Source organism: Leucoraja erinacea, chromosome 10, assembly GCF_028641065.1.
Source record: "Leucoraja erinacea ecotype New England chromosome 10, Leri_hhj_1, whole genome shotgun sequence".
Classification (NCBI taxonomy): domain Eukaryota; kingdom Metazoa; phylum Chordata; class Chondrichthyes; order Rajiformes; family Rajidae; genus Leucoraja; species Leucoraja erinaceus.
The window spans coordinates 42,688,371-42,713,539 of NC_073386.1; the positions used below are offsets into that span (position 1 = coordinate 42,688,371).

Below are 25,169 nucleotides of genomic sequence, written 5' to 3' on the forward strand. Positions count from 1 at the left end.
CTAGTGCTGTACATCTGACACATTTAAATCTTCAAATTGTCACTCTGTTTCCACTTCTTAATTCTCAAGTCTTTTACCTTGCCGCCAACATCTCTCCTGAAGCCACTGCCTACATTTTATGTGTAGGATGACCATCCACAGTCAAGAGTCTATCAGTTTTAAGGTCATAGAGGATAGAAGTAGAATTAGGCTATTCAGCCCATCAAGTCTACTCTGCCAATCGATCTATCACTCCCTACTGACCCCATTCTCCTGCCTTCTCCCCATAACCTGTACTAATCAAGAATCTATCTATATCTGCCTTAAAAATATCCACTGACAGTCCCCACAGCCTTCTGTGGCAAATAATTCCACAGATTCACCACCCTCTGACTAAAGAAATTTCTCCTCATCTTCCTAAAAGAATGTCCTTTAATTCTGAGGCTATGACCTCTAGTCCTAGACTCTCCCACTAGTGGAAACATCCTCTCCACACCCACTCTATCCAAGCCTTTCACTATTCTGTATGTTTCAATGAGGTCCCCCCTCATTCTTTTAAACTCCAATGAGTACAGGCCCAGTGCCGACAAACTCTCATCATAGGTTAACCTGCTCATTCCTAAGGTCATTCTTGTAAACCTCCTCTGGACCATCTCCAGAGCCAGCACATCCTTCCTCAGATATGATGCCCAAAATTGCTCACAATATTCCAAATGTGGCCTATGGAGCCTCAACATTACACCCCTGTTAAAGCCCCAGACCCTCCACCTCAGCCCAAGTAAGTGTAGTCAACATTATGCCTCTATTATCTCCCTCTCCAACAAGTCTATCCATCTCCAACTTCAAAACCCAACAGTTAGTTGTCCACAGATTGCCCCACAGGCCACAGAGGACTGGAGAGTGGCCAGCATTTGTTCCTTTGTTTAAGAAGGGAAGTAGAGAGCATCAGATAGGCTGTTGAGCCTCACGTCAGTGGTAGGGAAGCTATTGGAGAATAATTCTTTGAGATAGGGTTCACTCCCATTTGGAAGAATGGACAAATTAGCGACAGCCAGCACAGCTTTGTACGCAGCAGGTCGTGTCTTGCTAACTTGATTGCGTTTTTTGAGGAGGTGATGAAGGAGATTGATGAAGGTAGGGTGGTGGATTTTGTATACACGGACGGTTTTTGATTAAGAACTTTATGGTAGTCTAATCCAGAAGATTAAGATTCATGGTGACTTGGTCGTATGGATTCAGAGGTGGTTTATTCATAGAAGACAAGGTTGTGGTGGAAAGCAGATATTCTGGCTGGAGGTCTGTGACCATTCCAGTTTCTTAGGGATCTGTGCTGGAACCTTTGCTGCTTGTGATATATATATATATATATATAAATGATTTGGATGTAAATGAAAATGGGTTGGTGAGTAAGTTTGCAAACAACTTCAAAATTGGAGGAGTTGCAAACAATGATAAGGCTGACAGAAGATACAGCAGGATATGTTAATTAGCTGCAGAAATGGGTGGAGATGTCAGATGGAGTTATATCTGAGCGCGTGTGAGGTGTTGTACTTTGGGTGGTTGAATGTTAAGGGAGAGTACACAGTTAATGGTGAGACCCTTAACAGCATTGATGTGCAGAAAGATCTTGGGTCCAGGTTCATAGCTCACTGAAGGTGGCAGCATAAGTAGATAGTGGGTAAAGAATGTGTATGGTATGCTTGGCCTCATTGCTAGTGGCATTGAATATAAGAGTCAGGAAGTCATAATGCAGTTCTGTACAACTTTGGTTAGGCTGCATTTGGAGTATTGCATGTAGTTCTGGTCGCCACATTACAGGAAGGATGTGGGGGCTTTGGAGTAGATTGGAGAGGAGGCTTACCAGAATGCTGCCTGTATTAAAGGGTTTCAGCTACAAGGAGAGGTTCGACAAAAAATTGGATTATTTTTCTAGAACGTCAGAGGTTGAGGGGGAGACTTGATTAAAGTATATAAAATTATAGATAGGATTGACATCCCTTCCCACCGAACCCTTCCCAATGACCTTCCCTTGCCACCACAGTAGAATTAATAACTGTCAAACACTTTCTTGATCACTTCAATCCAGGGACCCCTGTATCCCTTCCCCATGTGATAGAAGTTCACATGCACCTCGTTCAACTCATCTCTTGCATTTGCTGCTTATGATGCGGCCACATTCGTGAAACCAAGCGTAGACAAGGTGACCGTTTCGATGAACACGTGCTTTGACTTGCTGGAGTTTCTGGTTGCTAACTATTTTAACTCCTCTTCCGTCTCTCATACCAACTTCTTTATCCTGGAACTCCTCCATTTCCAGAGTGAGGCCACGTGCATACTAGAGGAACAGCACCTTATATTCCGCTTGGTAGCTTAGTCCAAACGGTTTGAACATTGAATTCTCCAATTTCAAGTAATACCTCCCTGCCCCACTCTATTCCCCCTGCCCCACCCAAGTGGCCATATATTTGTCCCATCTCCCGCCATCCCAATCACCCTGATTCTTTCCCCTGCTCCGTAAGCCCCGAGATCCATATTTCTTTAACCCCCTTCTTTCCCAGCCCTGTTGCCCCCTTCCACCTATGTTTCCCTCTCTCCATCTTTACATTTCACTCCTCTTCTTTCCTCAGACATCCTTTTGTGTCCTTTTCAACTTGAGCCTTTGTCACTCACTCCACCCATCTGCTAATCGCTCTACCTCACCTGTATCTATTTATCACTTGCCAGGCTTTCCATTGCCCCCTCACACTCATTTCCGGCTTTCTCCCTCCTACTCCATCAGACTAAGGTTCTGATCAAAAAATATTATCAGTCCATTCCCTGCACGGATACTGGCTGACCCGCTGAGTTCCTCAAGCACTTTATTTTTTGCTCAAGATTCCAGCATCTACAGTTTCTTGTGTCTGGAGATCTTGAGTTATTAGGAGGGACTAGATAGGCTGGGACTGATTTCCCTGGACTGAAGGCAGGTGAGGAATGACCTCAAACAGATATATAAAATCATGAGGTGCGGAGGTAAGTGAATGGTCACTGTCTTTTTCTAGTCTAAAACTAGAGGGCACAGGTTTAAGGTGAGAGGAACAGGGTCTTCCTCTGCTGTGTGACTCTGACTCCATAACTACTTATTCTGAAACCAGGCCCCCTAATTTGAGATTCCTACACAAGAGAAACATCTTCATATCCTCTAACTTGTTAATATCTCCATTCCCTCTTGCTTCATTCAATAAGATCACATCTCAATCATCTAAATGGGGGGGGGGGCATAGGCCCAACCAGCTCAGTGGTTCCTCATAAGAGAGCCCTTCACCAGAACACGGCATTGAATGCAATTGCAGAACCCCTGAAATTCGGTGGTCAAAACCCTGCAGAGTAATCTTGGGTGATGTCACCAATATGCAACAGCAAAACCAGTTGCTCTTATACTGCCCTCGCCTTGCATTGTTTCTTGCTGGCAGGAGAAGTCCTCTAGCTCCGTGCTGCTCCACACAACTTGATTATTCACCTATCTATATGTTGTCAGCCCAGCACCAAATCAATTACAGTTTTCCCACCTGAAGTTGAGGCAGCCTTCTCATCAGTTTCTGTTTTGTTCTCTTGTCGAGGAGAATGTGCTGCGAACTGTGATGTGCGCAGTAATCTTTTGTGTGGCACTTCACAGAGTGCCTTTTGGAAATTCAGTTGCTGTACAGGATTAGCCACAACCCTCTTGAATGGCAGAGCAACTCAAGATTAATATCGTCCATTTCTTTTGGTTTGAAGAATGAGTACTTGGACCTGTCTGCAGTATACGGTGCCATGTACAGCGAGGTAGATCCTTCTGCCGTGAACCAGGATAGACTTTAAAAGTTGCAATCCATGCCCTTTATGCCCCTTTGCAATCAACAAAGTGCAGGATTGGATAATGAATACATATTGAACATGAGAGAAACATTTTTTGGGGATTTTTAATAAAATGAGAAGACTGAGAATTTTTGGTCCAGAGATTGAGTTACTGTGATTGATTTTTCGATCTGCTGCTTTGGCATAAAACATGAATGTTGTTTATGTAAATAGATCAATGAAATACGTGGAGAGGTTGCTGGAAAGAGGCCACAGATTCTGGAGCCGAGCAAATGTGAGGATTGCAGATGTGAGGCTGAATGTGAATAGAGTGAAGCCATCTATCGCAGGGCATTGGGCATGGCATTTGAATTGCTCAGTCCGACCAACGCTGTGCTTCGTTTCAGTGAGGGGAAGGGCCGAGCAGGCAGCTGAGAGGACAGAGGAGGAGAGAGAGGTGATCATAGCTGAAGGACTCGCGCTGAACGAGCCTCACTCAGTAGGGTATCAGCTACTGAATAAGGTAAGCACACAGCACTTTCTTCATTCAGCCCGTGTCGCTCTGTGTGTGTGGAAACTGTGGCTGCCAAATCTAAGCAGGCCATATTTCAGTACTACTGCAGTGAGCATGAGCTGCTGACATTGTGCTATATTGCTCCGTGTAAATAGCTCGAAGCAATGAGATCTGTATTTAAACTAAGCGGCAGCACTATCTGTGCACACATTCACCTACAGCTTCAACTACCTACCGCTTCCTCCAAATGCGCGCCTCTCCCCCGTTCCATGTAGACTCTCACTCACTCTCATGCTCCCACAGACTCACCCTCCTGCGGTATCTTTCTCACACCTTCACTTCCAGGTAGCTTCATCCATATACCCCTCCCCCCTACCACACCTTTCCCTTACTCCCCTTTCAGCCCCTCCTCTTTCTCGAACTACACCTTAATTTTCTACCATCTGTCTAATAGCCCTCTTTTTCTTTCTGCAGTTTCCACTACTCTCTCCTCTCATTTTCTCACGATTCATTCCCTATCCCCACTCCACCGCTTTCTACATAATCTTCCCCCCTCACCCACCCACTTGTGTTTTTGATTCATTCTTTCTTCTCTTTACTATTTGAGCTTTCTCTGTCTATCCTACCGCATTCTCTCTTGACTCATGCTTTCTTTCCATCCCCTTCCCGTTCTATTCTTTTCTTCTTCCTTCTATTTTTACTCCAGTTCACTCTCTGCTCCTTCTCTATATCACTCCATTCTACCCTGCCTATCCTTCCTCATTCGTTCTCTGGTATCTTTCTGACCCTTTCACCCCTCCTCCTTACCTATTTCAACACAAACAGAGGCAATGAAGTTGGTTCCCAGCAGAACAATCCCATTAGACCCACTCCTCCTCTTGTTAAGAATAAGGGGGCTGCCATTTAGGACTCAGATGAGGAAAAACTTTTTCATCCAGAGAGTTGTGAATCTGTGGAATTCTCTGCCACAGAAGGCAGTGGAGGCTAATTCACTGGATGTATTCAAGAGTGAGTTAGATATAGCTCTTAGGGCTAAAGGAATCAAGGGATATGGGGAGAGAGCAGGAACGGGGTACTGATTTAGGATGATCAGCCATGATCATATTGAATGGCGGTGCTGGCTCGAATGGCCTACCCCTGCACCTATTGTCTATGTTTCTATCCCCCTGCAGCTTATCTTCTCATTCACCTGTATCAATCTCTCTTTTGCCGCCTGCCTCAAGTAGGGTTACCTTACTGCAACCACCTAATCTGTCAACCTGCACTTCTTTAGGATGTAGCAGGAAACTGGAATTCCTGGAGGGAACCTACACAGTCAGAGGGCTACCTTGCAAACTCCACCACAGCAGCACCGGAGTTCAGGATTGTACCTCTGTCCATGTCACCTTGAGGCAGCATTACCCATTGGGGCGTACTTCTAGAAACAGAAAATAATACAAGGAGGTCATTTGGCACTTCGAGCTTGCTCCACCATTCAATTTCTCGATTTCCACACCACGTTCCAGATCTCTCCCCATACTCCTAGATGCCTTTTGTATCTAGAAATCAATCTGCTTCCCTACTTAAATAAACTCAGTGGCATTGTCTCTGCAGCCCTCTGTGGGGGAGAATTCCATGGGTTCACCAGACTCAGGCCAAATAAATTATCCTCACCTCAGTCATAAATACCTCACCTCATATCCTGAGTGAGAGTTCTGGTACTAGATTCGCCTCATCTCCTCTGTTACCATTTTATCCTTATTAGAACCTTGTATATTTTGATAAGCCCCTCCTCTCACTTTTCATATCTCTGGAGAATATGGACCTAGTTGATCCCAATCTCCCAATCTCTCCACATCCCCCCCCCCCCCCCCCCCCCCCCCCCCCCCCCCCCCCCCTCTTCTGTACACAGACAGAACCCAAGATCAGGATTGAGTCCAAGTTATTGGAACTGTGTGGCATTACCTGCTGTACCAATGCTTTGTCCTTTATCCTGTTTCTAAGTGTTCAGTTATCAAATAATAGTATGTAATATCATAGTATTTTCCCTGCTACTGATGTTAGGCCAGTTGACATTCCTGTTTTCCTCTCTCGTTTCCTAAATAGTGAGGTTAAATTTGTTACCCTCCAATCTGAAGGAGGTTTCCCCTCATCTAATCTATAGAATTATGAAACCAGTTATGACAACCAAAGCAATTACTATCTCCATGGCTCCCTCATTTAGCACACAGGTTAGGTTAGCAGGTTATCAAGCCTAGGATTTATTGGTCCTATTAATTTCCTTTAATTTCTACTTTTTATTGGACCCTTTGTTCCCCAGGAGTTTTCTTTTAAACTCTCCATGAAAGTATTTAACAGCCAAAGTATTTAATTTAATCTTCATCCATTATTTTGCTCCACTATAAAGCGTCCTATTTCTGACTCTGAGGTAGCTTTTTTTACTCACATTTTTCAATTTATATAATTGGAGATTTTGATGTTCTCTTTATGTTCTTGAATGTTTATTCTCAAACTCTATTTTAACTCTTGCTTCTTATTTGCTTAATTCTATTAAATTGCTCTGAATCTTCAGGTTTGCAACTTTCTTGGTCACTTTATGTGCATCTTCTTGGTGTCTGATTGTCCGTAACTATTGTTGTCTATGGTTGAGTCATTTTTCCTTCAACATTTTCTATGTCAGGAAGTTGTCTATATCCTGCTGTTCCTACTTTTTGCTGTGACTGTGAATGAGTCACATGGAGACCGGAGCTGTAACGTAACAGCCATTATTCATCACAAGCAGGAGGACACTTGGTGGAAGATTCTCCCTTGGGATTCTCCCCTGGAAGAATCTCTCCAAATTGAAAATACATTGAGTTTTTATACTCGTTAAAAAAAATAACAGCAGGTAATTGAATACAATATCAAGCATTGCAATTACATAGGATGCATATATTATCAATTTAGCATATTGCATTTAGCATCTCAACGAGATGCTAAATGCATTTCGTTGTCTCTGTACTGTACACTGACAATGACAATTAAAATTGAATCTGAATCTTGAATCTGAATCAGACAAATCATTCCATCTTGTTGGATGTTTCCAATGCGAGCACATCTTGAATGGCAAGACTGTCAAATATCTTTGTTGGGACAGAATAAGGAGGAGAGAAATCCCAGGCTCAAAAATAGTGGTGCCCCCGGGGGTTGACTCTCCGAGTTCCCAAATATCTTTATAAAATTATGAGAAGCATAGATAGGCGAGACAATCAGACCCTTTTTTCAAGGAACGAAATGCCAAATACTAGAGGGAATAGTTTTAACATAAAAGGGGCAATTTGTAAAGTAGAGTTTCTTCTTTGCACAGAGTTGTAGGTAGATGTAACACACTTCATAAGTGGTAGGAACAGAAATAGGCCATTTGGCACATCAAGTCTTTGTCACCCCTCCTGTGGAAGGTCCAGAGAACCTGTCCTCTACGTCATCTATCATGTGGAAGGGCCAGAGATGTCATCCTCTATATCACCCCTATTGTGGAAGGGCCAGATACAACTCCCACTATGATTTCTGCACCTGGTACTATCTGCCTCCACCTGGACTGATGACTTGACTTCTGAGCCAGCAACATTCTCTGCTTTTCATACCTAATGGCCAATGACGTCCCATCTCCTTCTTCTCAACTATCGAATATCCTTGCATTTTCAACTCCAAGTGTTGGGTCACCCTGAAGCCATGATTCTGTGATAACAATTATATCTATCTGTTTGCATCCATATGTAAACAGATTCACTGACTTGATTATAGATGCCTCACAGTTTCATATTCCTCCTCCAGATTTGTCTTTCAATAGTTATTAACATCTTAGTACTTTTTGAACACCTCTCTCTTCCTTCCTGTCCCCCCTTTCCTGCATTGTAAATTACTGACATTCTCATTTCATTTTGTATTCATTGTATTCATACATCCCAGGTTCATCATAGTTGCCCCATCCTGCTCTTTTCATCTGTAACCCATCTCACATTCTCCTCCTGTTCCTTGATCCAACCGTTCCTCCGCTTCCCAATCCACCTTCTCTTATTCCCCAGAAGTGTTATTGATTTCAGCGGCTGCTTCGTGTCACTTTTTTCATTCCTTCTCGTATATCTTCACCAGAGGAGGATATTGGCCCATTGAGTGCAAACACTCACCAATTCAAATGTTGCAGGGTCCAAATTTCTTCTGCTGTGGTGACACGTGTCCACACACAACTAATTTATCTTCCAGAGCTATTGTGAAACATTTACTTAATGTCACATAGTTTATTTTTCTGTCTTCCATTTTTGATTTAATGTAGAACAACTTTATGCTTTTAATCTAATTGATGCCAATGGATTTGCAATTCAATGCAGTCGTCATTCATAATTAACCTTTAGTAGAGTCGAACAGCAGAGAAACAGACCCTGAGGCACACTAAGTCTGTGCCAATCATTAAACACTCCCACCCCACTCATTTAGCCCTGTGCTAATCTCATTTTATACTTGCCGCATTCCCATCAACTATTATTTTTTATCCCCCAGATTTTATTACTACCCTACACACTAATACAATTTACAGCAGCCAATTAAGCTACTGACCCCACGCATCGTCAGGCCATAGGAGGAAACCAGAGCACCCAGGGGAAACCCACATAGTCACAGGGAGAGCGTGCAAACACTAACCAGACAGCATAAGGGGTTAGGATTAGACCGGATCTCTGGAGCTGTGAGGCAGCGGCACTATCAGCTGTGCCACCACACGTACTGATCTATGACACATAACTCATTGAACAAGGCTCACACGTGTTGGATGAGACTTGCACACTCAGGTGGCCGGGTGCTGTGTTGGTGGATTGCTGAGATTATGTTTTACACACTGAAGCACTCATGTGCTGTGCACTCCCAGACAGAGTGTATTGTTCTCTTTCACCCTCTGTGTATTGTACATGAGCATGAGCTGACATTGTGATATCAACCAGCTACTTGGTACCAGACTGGGTGCATTGCTCCTTTGTATCTGTTGTGCACTGAGACACATATGACTGCACCATGCCAGACATGAGTAAGTTGTTCCCTTTAACCCTCTGTGCACCAGATACAAGAACGAAGAGCAGAAGTCATCCATTAACCCTTTCACCCCTTTTGCCAGTCATTAAGTTTGTGACAGATCCATTGTCTCCGCTTCACCAAAGGTAAACAGACACAAAAGCTGGAGTGGGTCAGACAGCATCTCTGGAGAAAAGGACCAGGTGATGTTTCGGGTTGAGACCCTTCTTCAGACTGAGAGTCAGGGGAAAGGGGAACAAAAGAAATTCACCAAAGGAAGAACTTTTTCACCCAGAACATGAAATCTGGAACGTGCTGCCTGTGTGGGTGATGGGGGTGGGGACTTAAACACCTGGTAAATGGATTTAGTACAGATGGGCATAATGGTCAGCATGGATACAGTGAGCCAAAGGGCCTGTTCCTATGCTGTATGAATTACAATTAGAGGAAATATAGCATAGTCTATTGAATGTGTCCTCATGACATAATCTCTGCATCTCAGGAATTAGTAACCTTTACCAGCTGGCTTCTTGGGCATAGATATTTAAACTCTGCACAGTGCTCTAACGCCAAGGCCCTATATAAATGTAATAGGTTCTCTTTAAAACTCTGATCCTTCAGTAATAAAAGTTAATGTGCCATTTCTATCCTTAAAGTATAGGTTCAGTAAACAGATGTATTTCTGCAATAGGAAAGCAAAGTGCTGAAATTGTTAGAAATACTATATGGGAGCAAAATGCTGGAGTTGCTCACTGGTCAGGCAGCTAACAGTCGACATTTCAGGTCTGAAAGTTACCAACTGAAATGCTGTCTGTTCACTTCCTTCCACAGATGCTGCCTGACTACTGAGTTCCTCCAGCAATTTGCTTTTGACTCTGCATTCCATGCTAATGACTTTTTTATCAAACAAATTGACTGTCATTTGTGTGTGGCACCATATCTACTCTTCTGTACCGACAGCATCTTTTCATTTAAACACATTGTCCTTCATATTCTACCAGTCAAAATGGACCATTTCATTTTTCGATGTCAAGTTTTTTTCCCAGTTACTTTTATCCCTGTTTGACAGCTTCCTTCCTCTTAGTACGTGGAGTGAATTGTTCCCCCAACCTATACCTTGGTTAGGTTCTACATCTGACACTAATCACTGTTCACATGACAACACCATGTCCATTTTATTTCAACTTGTTTGTTAACAAGTTGTCTGTTTTGTTCCATTTCTTAGGGGGGGTTATTTTTTTCAGTGTTGTAGATGTGCTGGATTTGATTTTGAACCTGTGCAGGGTGTTTGTTCACTCAATATTGAAGTGTGGATCTGGGAATGTGAGGCGCAAGGGTCTGTGTGATTTGTTGCCTGCTGGTGATTTCAGTGCCAGTTCTCTCACAGTGGGCTTAGAATGGGTGCAGTATTACTGGGTCAGAGCAGATGCTGGAGAATGAATCAGGCAGGCATCCAACTTCCGGGAATGCTAAGGCTGGTGTCTCCATCCAGCTCTGCCCAATGATTCTTTGCACATCGTCTGCTTTCAAAGATGTTTTCAATTCTCTTGCAGTTTTGTTGCTGAAGAAATAGGATTGCAGCATTACAGGAGTGTTTAAATAAAGTCTTCCCTAATGGACTGCAGGAAGCCCCACTAAGGAAGCAGAGGAAATGTAATGCAGCAAAATGGTGGCTGGCTTGCATTATCTATCAGAAAGGAAGCATTCAGCAACTTCCAATAATCTGAATGCTGGTATCACGGAGCCGTTTGGAACAGTCTGAATAGCTTGACAGTGATGTCACACTGTGATTTGAACTCTCTCACAAAAGAGGATCTCTGACAACCTCAGCCTCTGCTTTCTCTCCTTTCCAAAAAGCAATTTGTATTTATGTAGGAACACGAATATACAAATGTCCCGAGTGACTTCATCGTGATATCAATCAACAAAACCTGGTATTGAGTCAGCTGGGAAAAGACAGCGAAAGCTAAAAATAGACACAGAATGCTAAAAGTTTGGTGTCAAAGAGCATCTTAAAAAGGAAGTAGAGAAACTGGGAGGTGTGGAGAATTAATTCTAGAGGTGAAGGCCTTTGTATTATAGGACATGGGTGCAAGTGTCTTGGTTCTGGATGCCAATATGGACCGGTGTGGCTCATGGAGCAGATTATAGTGCTGGGGAGCTCACAAAGATGGGAGTGGAAAGCCGTGAAGAGTTTAAAAAACAATGAGGAAAATTTGAAAATCAAGGCATGGTTTAATTGATCAACAAGCAAAGAACAGTGGGTGGAAGGGACGATACCAATTAAGATACCGACCGATTAAGATACCAATACCGACCAAGCAGAGGCTGGGCGATTGTTTCGCCGAACACCTCCGCTCGGTCCGCAATAACCAACCTGACCTCCCGGTGGCTCAGCACTTCAACTCCCCCTCCCATTACCCATCCGACCTCTCTGTCCTGGGTCTCCTCCATGGCCAGAGCGAGCAACACCGGAAATTGGAGGAACAGCACCTCATATTCCGCTTGGGGAGTCTGCATCCTGCGGGCATGAACATTGAATTCTCCCAATTTTGTTAGCCCTTGCTGTCTCCTCCGCTTCCTCAGCCCTCGGGCTCCTCCTCCTCCTTTTTCCTTTTTTCTCCCCGCCCCCCCCCATCAGTCTGAAGAAGGGTTTCGGCCCGAAACGTTGCCTATTTCCTTCGCTTCATCGATGCTGCTGCACCCGCTGAGTTTCTCCAGCATTTTTGTGTAATACCGATTAAGATGTGGTGTTTGGATGATCTGTTGTTTATTGTGGTCAGAGGCCACTGAGGAGTGATTTGAAAATGAAGTTTCAGCAGGAGTCTTCAAATGTTGGCTTGAACCTTTGAACTGTTTGTTTTGCAGCTCCCTTTTCAAGATTAATTCATCCTTTGGGTCAGGCGACACCGACTCCGAGTAACCATAAGGTGAAATGATGCTACTGTTCAATATCCTGGCTGTTTGCCTGAGCATATTCATGGATCGTGGTGAGCATCAAGTGTTGGTCAATGCACAACGGCAGAAGGGCGATGGGACCTCGGCCAGTGTTCATCAGATTAACCACACTGTGCTGCTTCAACAGCAGTCAATTATCTTCAATCACATCTACAACATCAACGTGCCACTTGTGTCGCTCTGTTCAGTGAGGGCAGAGAGTGCCCTGGGACGGGCTGAACCTTCCCCGCAGGAATACGCTGCTGAATACTTTGAACAAGCCCAGACCATGGAGAGCCAGGTGGGCTTCACCCACAACATCAACATTCCCCAACAGGCCTGTGGTTGCCTGAGGAGCTCGCTGCTCAAGAATCTCATGGACCGCATCGAGCTGCTGGAGAGAGAGGTCTCCATGCTCAGACAAGAGTGCACGAGTGGATACTCAGCAGCGAGCTTGGCAGCAGGTAGGGAGCTTTCTCAGAACCCTAACCCCTGCACCAACCTCCAACCCCATCAACAACCCCCCTTGGCCAATTACATTTGCACCACACAGACCACCTCGCCTCCCCACTATGTCACACCACCATTGGATATCTTGCAGACCTCTTGTTAATCCAATAGACTGCAGCCTCCATTCTTATATTGTTCACCACTACTCCACTGCAGAACGAACACCACTTCCCCATGACAGATCAATTGAGCACAACAGACCACCCTATCTGGTCAAATCATACTATGCTTAAGTACAATAAAGCCATCCACAAGCATAACAGGTTGTGCACAGAAACACATACCAGAGTGCCGAATATAGTGTTACATCATTATAATGTTACAGCTATAGAGAAAGTGCAGATTTAAAAAAGTGTAAGGGCCACAATGAGGTAGGTTGGAAGATTGAGGCTGCACACTCAGATTAGATTTGATTGCTTTGATTAGAGTACGTCCTATATGCAAGAATCTTCTCCAATAATCACCCTACCGATTATGTAAGGCTCGCTATAATTACCTAGATTGTCTCCATTGCCCTTCTGAAACACAGGATCAGCAGTGGCTATTCTCCAGTTCTGTGGCTGAAGAGGATATAAAGATCTCTGTCACGCCCCCAACAAAGTTCGCTCTTGCCTCTGTCAATAACGGGTTTGATCCCATCAGGTCCTGGAGGCTTATCCACTTTAATATTTTTCTAACAGCACCTCCTTCTTGGAAGATACCTTATTGGTATCAATAAGGCCGAGAATATCAGCACACCCCTCTCTCATCTTATTCCCTCCTGCATGATGCATACCAATGCAAATTATTCATGTAATACATCACTCATTACCTACGGCTCCTGGTATCAATTCCCTCACTTGTCCTCGAATGGTCCTACCCTCTCCCTAGCTACCCTCTTGTTTTTAATGTTTTGTATGAAATGCCTTTGGATTCTCCATTTTAATGAGTACAGATATTGTGATGTGATGTTACAGTTGTACAAGATCAAAATTCCCAATTCCCTGTTCCTTTGCTGTTTCCTTTATATTTCTCAAAGGTGCAGTCTGATTTTACCTTCCTTATCCTTACATATACTTTCTTCGGCTAAATTATTTATTTTGTTATCCAAATTCTTAAACCTTACTATCCTTGCCTTTCCTCCTCACAGAAATATATTTGTCTTGAATTCTACCAGTTGGCCTTTAAATGACTCCCACAAATCAGATGTGCACTTACCCAGTAATATCTGTTCCTAGTCTACTCTCCACAGCGTTCGCCTAATACCAGCTTTCCCCTAATTTAGCACTTTCAACTGAGGTCCACCCTGATCTTTATCCATCAGTTATGGATCACTATTCCCAAAATGCTCTCCGTTTGAAACTCCGATCACCTGGCCATGTGTATTTCCTAATACAAAGTCTGGTATAGCTCATTCCCTGGATGAACTGGCTACAGGAAACCCGCTTGGATGCACCTGAAGTATTTTGGTCCATCTAAACCTCTGGCACTGTAAGAGTAGCATGCAATTTTGGGGTAGTTGCATCACTCACTACAACTACCTGATTGGTTTTGCATCTTCCCATTACCTGACAACACATCTGTTCCTCCTGCTGAATCTTGGAGGCCCATAGTATAACCCCACCATAGACATTGTAGCTTTCTTACTCCTGAACGCTGGCCACAGTGCCTCACTGGATGTGCCCTCCTGGGTGTCCTCTCTAAATGCCACTGTGACATTCTCTTGATCTTCCCTCTTTATCACAGTTGAAGTTTCTGAACCCCAGAACATTGAGATGCCAGTCCTGCTCTTTTCCAAACCAGTTTCATTCCGCACAGTGTAAATGTCATTAATAGATCACACTGACAGCTTGGATCGATGCTGTCTGAGGGAGGAACCTCACCGCTCCTCAGGGCTGACCTACGTCATGCAGCTAAAGCCAGACAGCAGTGAGAGGCAGCAATGGAACTAGCAGGCAGGAGGGCAGCCTTTCCAGGGCTACAATTTATCTGCAACATTATAGGTGATGCTTGACTGGAGGATGGGTAACAACTATGAAAAAGACTATGTGCATCCACCTTATATCTGTCTCATGATTTTATACACTTCTGTGATATCACCCTTTAGTCGCTTATGCTCCATGGAATAAAGATCTAGCCTCCTCAATCTCTCCCTTTTACTCAATCCCACGAGTCTGGCAAAAGCCTCATATACCTTCACTGCACTGTTTCCAGCTTAATAATATTTTTCCTACAGCAGGATGACAAGAACTGCATACAATATTCCAAGTGACACCTCATCACATCATGACATCTATACACAATTTCTTGATGGATTGACACTATGACACTACTTTCAGGGAATTATATACTTGTGGTCCTAGATCCCTCTGCTCAAGAGTTGTGATGTCATGTTACAACCTTACAAGACATTGGTGGGGAAAAAATGGCAGATGGAGTTTAACTCGAGCAAGTGTGAGGTGTTGCACTTTGGGAGGTTGAATGTAAGGGAAAAATACATAGTTAATGGCAAGACCCTTAACAGCATTGATGTACAGAGGGATCTTGGAGTCCCAGTTCATAGCTCACTGAAGGTGGCAGCACAAGTAGATAGGGTGGTAAAGAAGGTGTGTGGTAAGCTTACCTTCATTGCTAGAGGCGTTGAGCATAAGAGTCAGGAAGTCATGATGCAGCTCCATAGGACTTAGGTTAGGCTGCATTTACAGTTTTGCGTGCAGTTGTGGTCGCCCTTGTGCAGGAAGTATGCGGAGGCTTGGAAGAGGGTGCAGAGGAGGTTTGCTGCCCAGATTGCAGGGTTTCTGCTGCAGGAAGAGGTTGGATAGACTTGGATTGCTTTCTGCGGAACGTCAGAGGTTGAGGGGGGGGGGCATGATAGAAATATATTAAGTTATGAGAAGCATAGACTTGTTGACTTGTCACAACCTGCTCCCTTGGGTAGGAATGTCCAACACTAGGGGGCGTAGCTATATCCAGAAGAAAGACTGGATAGACTTGGTTTATACTCTCTAGAATTTAGAAGATTGAGAGGGGATCTTATAGAAACTTACAAAATTCTTAAGGGGTTGGACAGGCTAGATGCAGGAAGATTGTTCCCGATGTTAGGGAAGTCCAGGACAAGGGGTCACAGCTTAAGGATAAAGGGGAAATCCTTTAAAACCGAGATGAGAAGAACTTTTTCACACAGAGAGTGGTGAATCTCTGGAACTCTCTGCCACAGAGGGTAGTTGAGGCCAGTTCATTGGCTATATTTAAGAGGGAGTTAGATGTGGCCCTTGTGGCTAAGGGGATCAGGGGGTATGGAGAGAAGGCAGGTACAGGATACTGAGTGGATGATCAGCCATGATCATATTGAATGGCGGTGCAGGCTCGAAGGGCCGAATGGCCTACTCCTGCACCTAATTTCTATGTTTCTATATAATGTAAACTTTATTGGAGATGTGCGGGGCAAGTTTTTTATGCAGCAGTGGTGGGGGCCAGGGATGGTGGTGGAGACAGATATGATAGTAGCACAAGAGGCATTTAGATAGGCACATGGAAGTGCAGGGAATAGAGGGATGTGGATCATCTACAGGCACCTGACACAGTCTAATTTGGCATCATGTTCAGCACAAACATTAATTGGGCCATTTGTGTGCTGTATTGTTCTGTTCTATAATTAAAGACTATTGCAGTTCTGGTCACCCTGCTATATGAAGGTTGTGATTTAGCAAGGGAGGGTATTGAAAAGTTAAGCATGGATGTGTTGGGCCAAAGTACCTGTTTCCGTGTTACAATCCACCATGACTCCAGGACGTCCCGTGCGTGCTTTAGATGTTAATGGAGTGACAGGCACATGACATTTTTGCTGGGCTGCTGGTGCTGCCACTTCCCAGTTGTTACCTTCTCCACTTTCCCTGCAGGGGACAGTCCCAGTTGCAGCAGCTGTCTGGTCTTCAGGAAGATTGTTCCCGACGTTGGGGAAGTCCAGGACAAGGGGTCACAGCTTAAGGATAAGGGGGAAATCCTTTAGGACCGAGATGAGAAAAACATTTTTCACACAGAGAGTGGTGAATCTCTGTAACTCTCTGCCACAGAAGGTAGTTGAGGCCAGTTCATTGGCTATATTTAAGAGGGAGTTAGATGTAGCCCTTGTGGCTAAAGGGATCAGGGGGTATGGAGAGAAGGCAGGTACGGGACTCAGAGTTGGATGATCAGCCATGATCATATTGAATGGCGGTGCAGGCTCGAAGGGCCGAATGGCCTACTCCTGCACCTATTTTCTATGTTTCTATGTTTCTCTAACTCTGCTCCCTCACTCTCACTCCAGGGCAAGTTGATTATGCTCCCATGTGCAGTGGGCATGGGAACTTCAGCATGGAGACTTGTGATTGCAGCTGTGACCTCGGCTGGACAGGCAAGGGATGCTCAGAGCTGCTTTGCTCGTCCAACTGCTCTGGGCACGGCACGTGTATCAATGGGCAGTGCGTCTGTGACCCAGGCTACCTGGGGCAGGACTGCAATGACACGGGATGTCCAAATGACTGCAGTGGACACGGCCGATGTGTACAGGAGGAATGTGTCTGTGAGGAAACCTACAAAGGAGAGGACTGTAACCAGCTGAAGTGCCCCAATGCATGCTCGGGAAATGGGCAGTGTGTTAATGACTCCTGCCTGTGCTCGACGGCTTACACCGGAGAGGACTGCAACCAGTTGAGGTGCCTGAACAACTGCAGCGACAATGGTCAATGCAACGGCGGCGCCTGCTCCTGTCTGGATGGCTACACTGGACAGGACTGTGCAACAGGTAAAGGTTGTAAGATGCCACCAGGTTAAGGGTGGGGTGGAGAGAGAACGGGGAGCAACACTCGACAGGCAGGTGAAATGGAATCATCACACATTTACAGCAGCAGAAGGACATTCAGTCTCTCATGGCTGTATTGTTTTTTAAAAGCTGCCTAGGTTGGTAGCACCCCTAGGTTTGTAGCCCTACAGATAACAAGTCTTCAAGGCCACCTGTAAATATGATGAGGGTTTGCAATGTGATGGGAACGTAACTCTCTCACCCTTTCACCCTAATCTGAGGAAAGACATTCTTGCCATAGATGGAGTACAGAGAAGGTTCACCAGACTGATTCCTGGGATGGCAGGACTTTCTTATGAAGAAAGACTGGATAGACTCGGCTTGTACACGCTAGAATTTAGAAGATTGAGGGGGGATCTTATAGAAACTTACAAAATTCTTAAGGGGTTGGACAGGCTAGATGCAGGAAGATTGTTCCCGATGTTGGGGAAGTCCAGAACAAGGGGTCGCAGTTTAAGGATAAGGGGAAAATCTTTTAGGAACAAGATGAGAAAATTATTTTTTACACAGAGAGGGGTGAATCTGTGGAATTCTCTGCCACAGAAGGTAGTTGAGGCCAGTTCATTGGCTATATTTAAGAGGAAGTTAGATGTGGCCTTTGTGGCTAAAGGGATCAGGGGGTATGGAGAGAAGGCAGGTACAGGATACTGAGTTGGATGATCAGCCATGATCATATTGAATGGCGGTGCAGGCTCGAAGGGCCGAATGGCCTACTCCTGCACCTATTTTCTATGTTTTCTATGTTTTAGCACGTTCCATTCCTCATCACCCTCGCCTTCCTTTACTCGTTCTTCTAATTATCATAAAGTTACACCCTATGGTATTTGACTTTGGAAGCTTAGACTTTGAATATTTTTAGGACAGGGAAGGTTAGACTCTTGATAACCAAAGATTGCAAGAGAGCATGAGTGCATTATTGATGTTACAGTCAGATCAGCCAAGTATTATTAAATGGCAGAACATATGCAAGACTGTGCCAACTCTACTCCACAGAACATTCATCTGCTTGCCAGAATAAGTACAACACCAAGATGGTTAAGCAGGCACTATCTGCTTCCTGTTCATGGATATTTATCCTCTGCTCTTGCTACTTGGTACAGTCATGATCTGGGGTGGGAGGGAATCTATTAGTCTCGAGGGAGGGTTTGCCCAATGCCCATGACATTGAGGAGATGCTGTTCCATGGCAAGATAGCAGATATTTCCTGGATGAGGCAGTGGAGAATGGGTTCTGAGAGGGGAGTTTGCTCTCCTTTCAGCACATCCCTGTAAGGATGTTGCCATTCACAAACACACCTGGGCGGCAGTGTTGGAGGTGGTGCTCCTCTTGTGTGGGCTATACCCATGAGAGAGTCAGTGTTGGAGGAGAGGGTGGATTGATGGTCAGAGTGGCTGTCTGCGGGTGCATTCAAATGGGGAAAGATGTGGAGCTGAACTCTGTGGTCTTTGCCTCTCCCAGTTGCTCCACCGAAGTATCTCCAGACCACCGATGTAACTGATCGCACAGTTGATCTACAGTGGGAGGGTTCCTCAGAAGTCGCTGAGTATTTCATCACCTACCACCCGATTAGCCCGGACTGGGTGCAAAGAGAGCTACATGTTCCGGTGAATCGGACAACAGCCACCATCCAAGGATTGGAGCCAGGCCTTGAATACGTCATTAATGTCCACGCTGTGAAGGATCAGCAGCTAAGTGAGCCCATCAGCTCCCACCTCACCACCCGTGAGTATGGCAGCATTCACACCTGACCCATACCAGTATTACGCCACATTGCCAGTGGATCCTTTGCACATTTACATGTTTACACCACTGTGCTATGTTGTTGTTTCGTGTGATTGCACTGCTGTTGGCGTTGACATGTGTGTGCACTTGCACGTTTCTGTATAGTTGGGTGATTTTGGTGCTGCATTCCGAACCCTTACCTATCCTGGTTTTAAATCAAATCCCATTTTTCCCCCTTCAAATTAGCACTTGAAATGGTCCAGGAAATTATTGGGTATTCTTTGACGTATAGAGGATGTTTACCTAGCAGTCATCTCAGATCCAATTGCAGATGAGCTAAAAATTGATGGTGTGTTTGATAGTGATTAAGATAGTCTGAAACTACAGGCAGATATTGATCAGTTTTTCCAATGTGCAGAACCATGGCAGATGGAAATTAATCCCGGAATGAAATTTAAAGTGTTGTTGCACTTTGGGAGGTCAGTTGGAAACAAACCTGGACAGTTACTGGTATTTCAGTGGAAGAGCTTTTTAGGAACAATGATCACAACTCTATAAGTTTTAAGATTGTTCTGAATTCTGAATTCCGATCCTTATTGCTGGGGTAAGGTAGATCACAGCATTATTTGGCATAAGAATGAATTGGGAGCAGTTGTTATTGGGTAAATCCACATCTGACATGTGGGAGTCTTTTAAAAGCCAACAGATCAGAGTTCAGGTCCAGCATGTTCCAATAAGGAGGAAGGATAAGGATGGCAAGTAAGGTTGACAAAAGAGGTTGTAAATTTGATCAAAATCCTTTTAGATGTATATGTAAGGTTTAGAAAGATGAAATCAGAAAGTCCTTTGAGGAATATAAAGTAACCGGAAAAAAGCTGAAGCAGACAATTAGAAGGTTCAAAAGAAGCTATAAAATATCATTGGCAAGTAGGATTGAAGAAAATCCCAGGGCTTTTTATATCTATCTATCTATATACATTACTAAAACTCTCATCTTGTTTGTTTCTATGCGAGTGTGTGTGTGTGCGCGCATGTCTGCCCAAAGCGGTACACGATAGTGCTACAATTTTTGGATCTCCTTACTCACAATTGTCCTGTGGTCTGGCGTATCGTTTTGTTTAGATTTATGTTATATTTTACAACTTTACAAAACCCCACTTTGAGAAAAATGACTTGAAGTTGCAGTGGCAGTTACAGCTATGATGTCATAATGGGATCTCATTTACATAAACTGCCCCTCAATTGGTGGCCCTGCCCACTACGATGTTGCAAATCCCAGTCCTGGCAGCAAGTGCAATTGGATTTTTTTTCCTGCCAGCAAGTGCAATTTCATTTTTTTTTAAGTTTAAAAAGAGGGAGGGTGAATAAGGGGAAATGAGCTGCCCTTGCGCAATTTGGGGCTTTGTGTGTGGTGGAATATGGTGTTGGGGGAACAGGTTGTGTTGGGAAAATAGGTGAGTGGTAGAATATTGCTTTGGGAAACGGGTTGCGTTGGGGGACCAGGCTTCCCGTGGGGGCTATGAGTGAGTGGTTGAATGTTGCGTTGGGAGAATGGGTTGCGTTGGGGGACCAGGCCTCCCATGTGACAGGGACCCAACGGATCCCACTTGGTCTAGTATATTACTAAAACTCTCATCTTGTTTATTTCTATGTTTGTGTGTGTGTGTGTGTGTGTGTGTGTGTGTGTGTGTGTGTGTGTGTGTGTGTGTGTGTGTGTCTGCCCATCTGCCCATGTGATCCCGGAACTACGCAAAAAGGGTACACAATAGCACTACAATTTTTGGACCACCTTACTCACAATTGTCTTGTGGTCTGCTGTGTCAAATTTCGTACAGATTGGTGTTATATGTTACAAGTTATTCACATTTTCAACTTTACAAAACACCACTTTGAGAAAAAAGATGAAGTTGCAGTGGCAGTTACAGCTATGATGTCACAATGGGATCTCATTTATATAAACTACCCGGCAGCAGTGCTCCACTGTTACAATGTTAACAAAGACACAACTGCCAGTGCAATGAGAGATGTGTTACATTGTTACAAGGAGAGGGAGGGAGTGAGGGAAGGGACGAGGAGTGGATTGTTGTTTAATGTTATTTAAACAGATAGAGGGAGGGGAGGAGGGTAGGGAGGGGAGAGGGGTTGTGGAAGGAGGGAGGAAATGACAGGGTAGGGGAAAGGAGAGGGAGAGATGAGGGAGGGAGGGGAGGAGGAGAGGAGGAAGAAGAGGGAGGGTGAAGAGGAGGGGGACGGAGTGCTGGGGGATGAGGGCAAATGAGGCATGTCTGTGCAGTTGGGGGCTATGGGTGAGTGGTGGAATATTGCGTTGGGGGAACGGATTGCATTGAGGGACCAGGCCTCTGGTGTGACAGGGACCCAACGAGTCTCACTGGAATCCAGGGATAAGGTATAAAGAAGGCCATTTATGCATGGAGTCAGGACAGTGGTGTAGACAGAGAAAGGATGTCAAAGTATACAGTAGGATATACATCAGCTACAGAAATGGGCAGAGAAATAGCAGATGGAGTTTAATCAAAGCAAGTGTGAGGTTTTACTCTTTGGAAGATAGAATGTTAGGGAGAAATATTCTATTAATTACAAGAACCTGAACAGTATTGATGTGCAGAGAAGTCTTGGCATCCAAGTCCATTGTTCACTGAAAGTAGCAAGCGAAGTAGATAGAGTGGTAAATAAAGATAAAGTATGCCTTCCTTCATATGTTAATCGATCAATCAATCAATCAGTTTTATTCATTACATTGCACATAAAGTGCAAGTGAAATGAATTTGTCAGCAGCGGTACAATGAAGGCATTGAGTATAAGAGTCAATAAGTCATGTTGCTGCTTTATAGAATTTTGGTTAGGCTGCATTGTGTGCGGTTCTGGTTGCCCCATTTCAGGAATGATGTGGAGGTTTTGGAGAAGGTGCAGAACAGGTTTACCAGAATGCTCCCATGATTATGGGGTATTAGTTAAAAGGTGAGGTTGGACAAATTTGGACTGTTTTCTCTGGAACGTCAGAGAAAGAGGGAAGGCATGATAGTTATGTCCAAAATTATGAGAGAAATAGGTAGGCTTTACAGCTAGAGTGGGGATGTCCCAGAGTGGAAATGTCAAAGACTGGAGGGCATAGCTTTGAGGTCAGCGAGTGAAAGTTTAAAGATGTGCCTTGGTGCACCAATCCAAACATTCCTGAAGGTGGCAGTGCAGGTAGATATTGTGAAGAAAGCATACAAGATATTAAATACAAAACACGGCAGAAAAATTCAGCAGGGTGGGCAGGAGAACAGAAACGGTCAGTTTTTCGGGTTAGTGGCCCTTTGTCAGAATTAAGAAAGAGATAAATTTAGTTATTAGTAGCCATTATCTATTTTGTTAAAATCATGTGGCGTGAGACTTTTTTATTGTACTTGTTAAGTCTGGTCTGCCAGACACGTTAGCACTTGTCCCAGAACCTTAGCATTAATGATTCATTACACAGACTACGAAACTTCATATGCTGATGTGCCCTTTTGATTCATCCCATTAATCCCATCAATTAGGGGTTAGCAATAATGTTGGCATTGCCAGTGTCATCCATATCTCTTGAATGATCAAACTACTCTTCCGACCTCGATATTGTTAACCATCACAACGCTGACACAAGAGATGAACCAGAAAGTACTCGGGGATATAAAAGGTGTAAGCCTTTCTAATGTGTGGTGGAGGAAAGGTTAAAATAACTTGAAAATTGTCATTAATTGGAATGTGACTCTGAAAGATGTGGTGCTTGTGAGCTCAGATTTAATCTGTTATCTCTCCAAGATTTGTCAACTCCTCAAGGACTTCGCTTTCAGTCTGTCACAGAGTCAGTGGTGGAGGTGCAGTGGGATCCTTTCCAGTTTGCATTTGATGCTTGGGAGATCAGTTTCATTGCAAAGGTAAGTCATCCTCAACTACTTCACTCATTCACTCAGTCACTCTCACACACGCCAGACCTGTGCCTGAGCCCCACGATCAACTCCTGTCATTATCCCTCACATCCTCATCTCTTGTTTCTATGAATAGGATGCAGCAGTTCGATGATGACACCCAGTCCAGCCTACATTGGTTGGTGGATGAGGATCTTCACTTTAGATCACAGATAGCCAAGGGGAGGCTGAAAAGACATGGATAAACTATTTCCATGTGCAGGAGTTGTAAGCAAATGGTTGTACATGCTTGATCATCTCTGTCCTCTCCTTCCCTCCCCACGCCTCAATCGTTCTCTCTGACCCAGTGTGATATTGCATCTATGTTTCAGAGTAACGAAGGCGGAATGATAGTGCAGCTTCCTACGATGGTAACGTGCTTTAATCAGACGGGGTTGAGACCTGGTGAAGATTACACAGTCAACCTGGTTGCACTCAAGGAGCAGATGAGGAGCTTACCGGCAACAGCAACTGTTTCCACCTGTGAGTTAACGTTTCATTCACGCAGAATAGCAGAGGCATAGAGTGAAACAACACAAGGTCCGTCATGCCGACCGTGATTTGTAACTGAGCAACTCACATTTGCCTGCATTTGGCTCATATCTGTCCAAACCATTCCAATCCATGTACCTGTCTAAATGCATTTTAAATGCCACAATTGTACCCACCTGCACCACTCCTTCTGGTACTTCGTCGAACAGCTTGTTTCATATATGCACCAGCAAGATCTCTTTTAAATCTTTCCCTTCTCAACTTAAACCTGTGCCCTGTAGTTCTGAACTGCTCTGCCCTGAGAAAAATATTGCGTACCATTTAACTTTTCTATGCCCCTCTGGTTTTGCATATAAAATCACCTCAGTCTCCTATGCTCATGGAAAACGTCCCAGCCTACCCAGCCTGTCCTTGTATCTCAAGCCCTTGAGTCCTGATAACAATGTGGTGAATCTTTTCTGCATAATTTCCAGCTTAATGACATCCTTTCTATAGCACGGTAACTAGAATTGTACACAATACTTCAAATGTGGTCTCACCAACATCTTGAAGCATGGGCGGAAATCCTGGGGGTAACGGTGGGTAATTCCCCCGTGCTTTTAGAGGTGGGGGACAATCCCCCCCATGTTTTGTAATCCGGACTTTATCAGACGCTTTCTGAGGGCTGAATCGGCCCGTTCGCGTGGCCTTTCAGTGCCCCGCACGGCCTAAAATCAAACTGCTGCATCGAGGCCATCGAGGCTCCCGATGTTGAAGCCCCCGCCGGCCGATTAAAGGCCCCACGAACGGGCCGATTGAAGCCCCACGATTCGGGGCGGACGAAGCTGCTGTTGCTGGAGTTTGGAGTTGGTCACCAACCAGGTCAGCTCCTGATGTTACCGTCTACAGGACCCACAGCCGAAGCCTTGTGTGTGTGCGCATGCGCCTGTGCATATGTGTGTGTGTGCATGCGTGCGTGCGCGTGGCCACCAAAAAATGGTGTCTCCCCCATGTTTTGATAGCAATATCTGTGGCTGTGTTGAAGAGCTGTAGCACAACGTCCCAACTGCTGCACTCAATACTTTTACTAATGAAGGCAAGCATGCCAAATCCATCTTCTTGTCAGTTCATGTTCATGGCATATTTATTCCTATTTTTCATACTTATCTTTTCCTTGTCCCATTCACCAAGCTTTCTAGTTCTGTGAGGGATGCCTCCAGATCAAATTCCTCCTCTGTATCTTGGAAAATTAATTTTATTTTGATCTAATATTGCATGTGTTATGGATCCCAAGGGTCCCCATTTGAATTCAGCACTTTTCATGTCACGAGGCATCGTCAGTACGTGTGCCCTAATGATATGTTTTATTATATTATACCATATTCAGGTTTCTCCATGTACAAGCTGCCCAGGTATCTTATTTCACTGTGTC

General features: G+C 44.5%; 1 protein-coding gene across 1 annotated transcript in view; it reads left to right on the top strand.

Moving 5' to 3' along the window:
* Positions 1 to 3,471: 3,471 nt before the first annotated feature.
* The window catches only part of tnr (tenascin R (restrictin, janusin)), a 61,879-nt gene continuing 40,181 nt past the window's right edge, over positions 3,472 to 25,169 (top strand). Inside the window, exons 1-6 of the mRNA XM_055642051.1 lie at positions 3,472 to 4,318; positions 12,197 to 12,729; positions 17,061 to 17,537; positions 19,053 to 19,316; positions 23,121 to 23,236; positions 23,599 to 23,749. Of these exons, the coding sequence (XP_055498026.1) occupies positions 12,264 to 12,729; positions 17,061 to 17,537; positions 19,053 to 19,316; positions 23,121 to 23,236; positions 23,599 to 23,749 (1,474 nt within the window). The 5' untranslated portion in view covers positions 3,472 to 4,318; positions 12,197 to 12,263. The remainder of the gene's footprint in view (positions 4,319 to 12,196; positions 12,730 to 17,060; positions 17,538 to 19,052; positions 19,317 to 23,120; positions 23,237 to 23,598; positions 23,750 to 25,169) is intronic.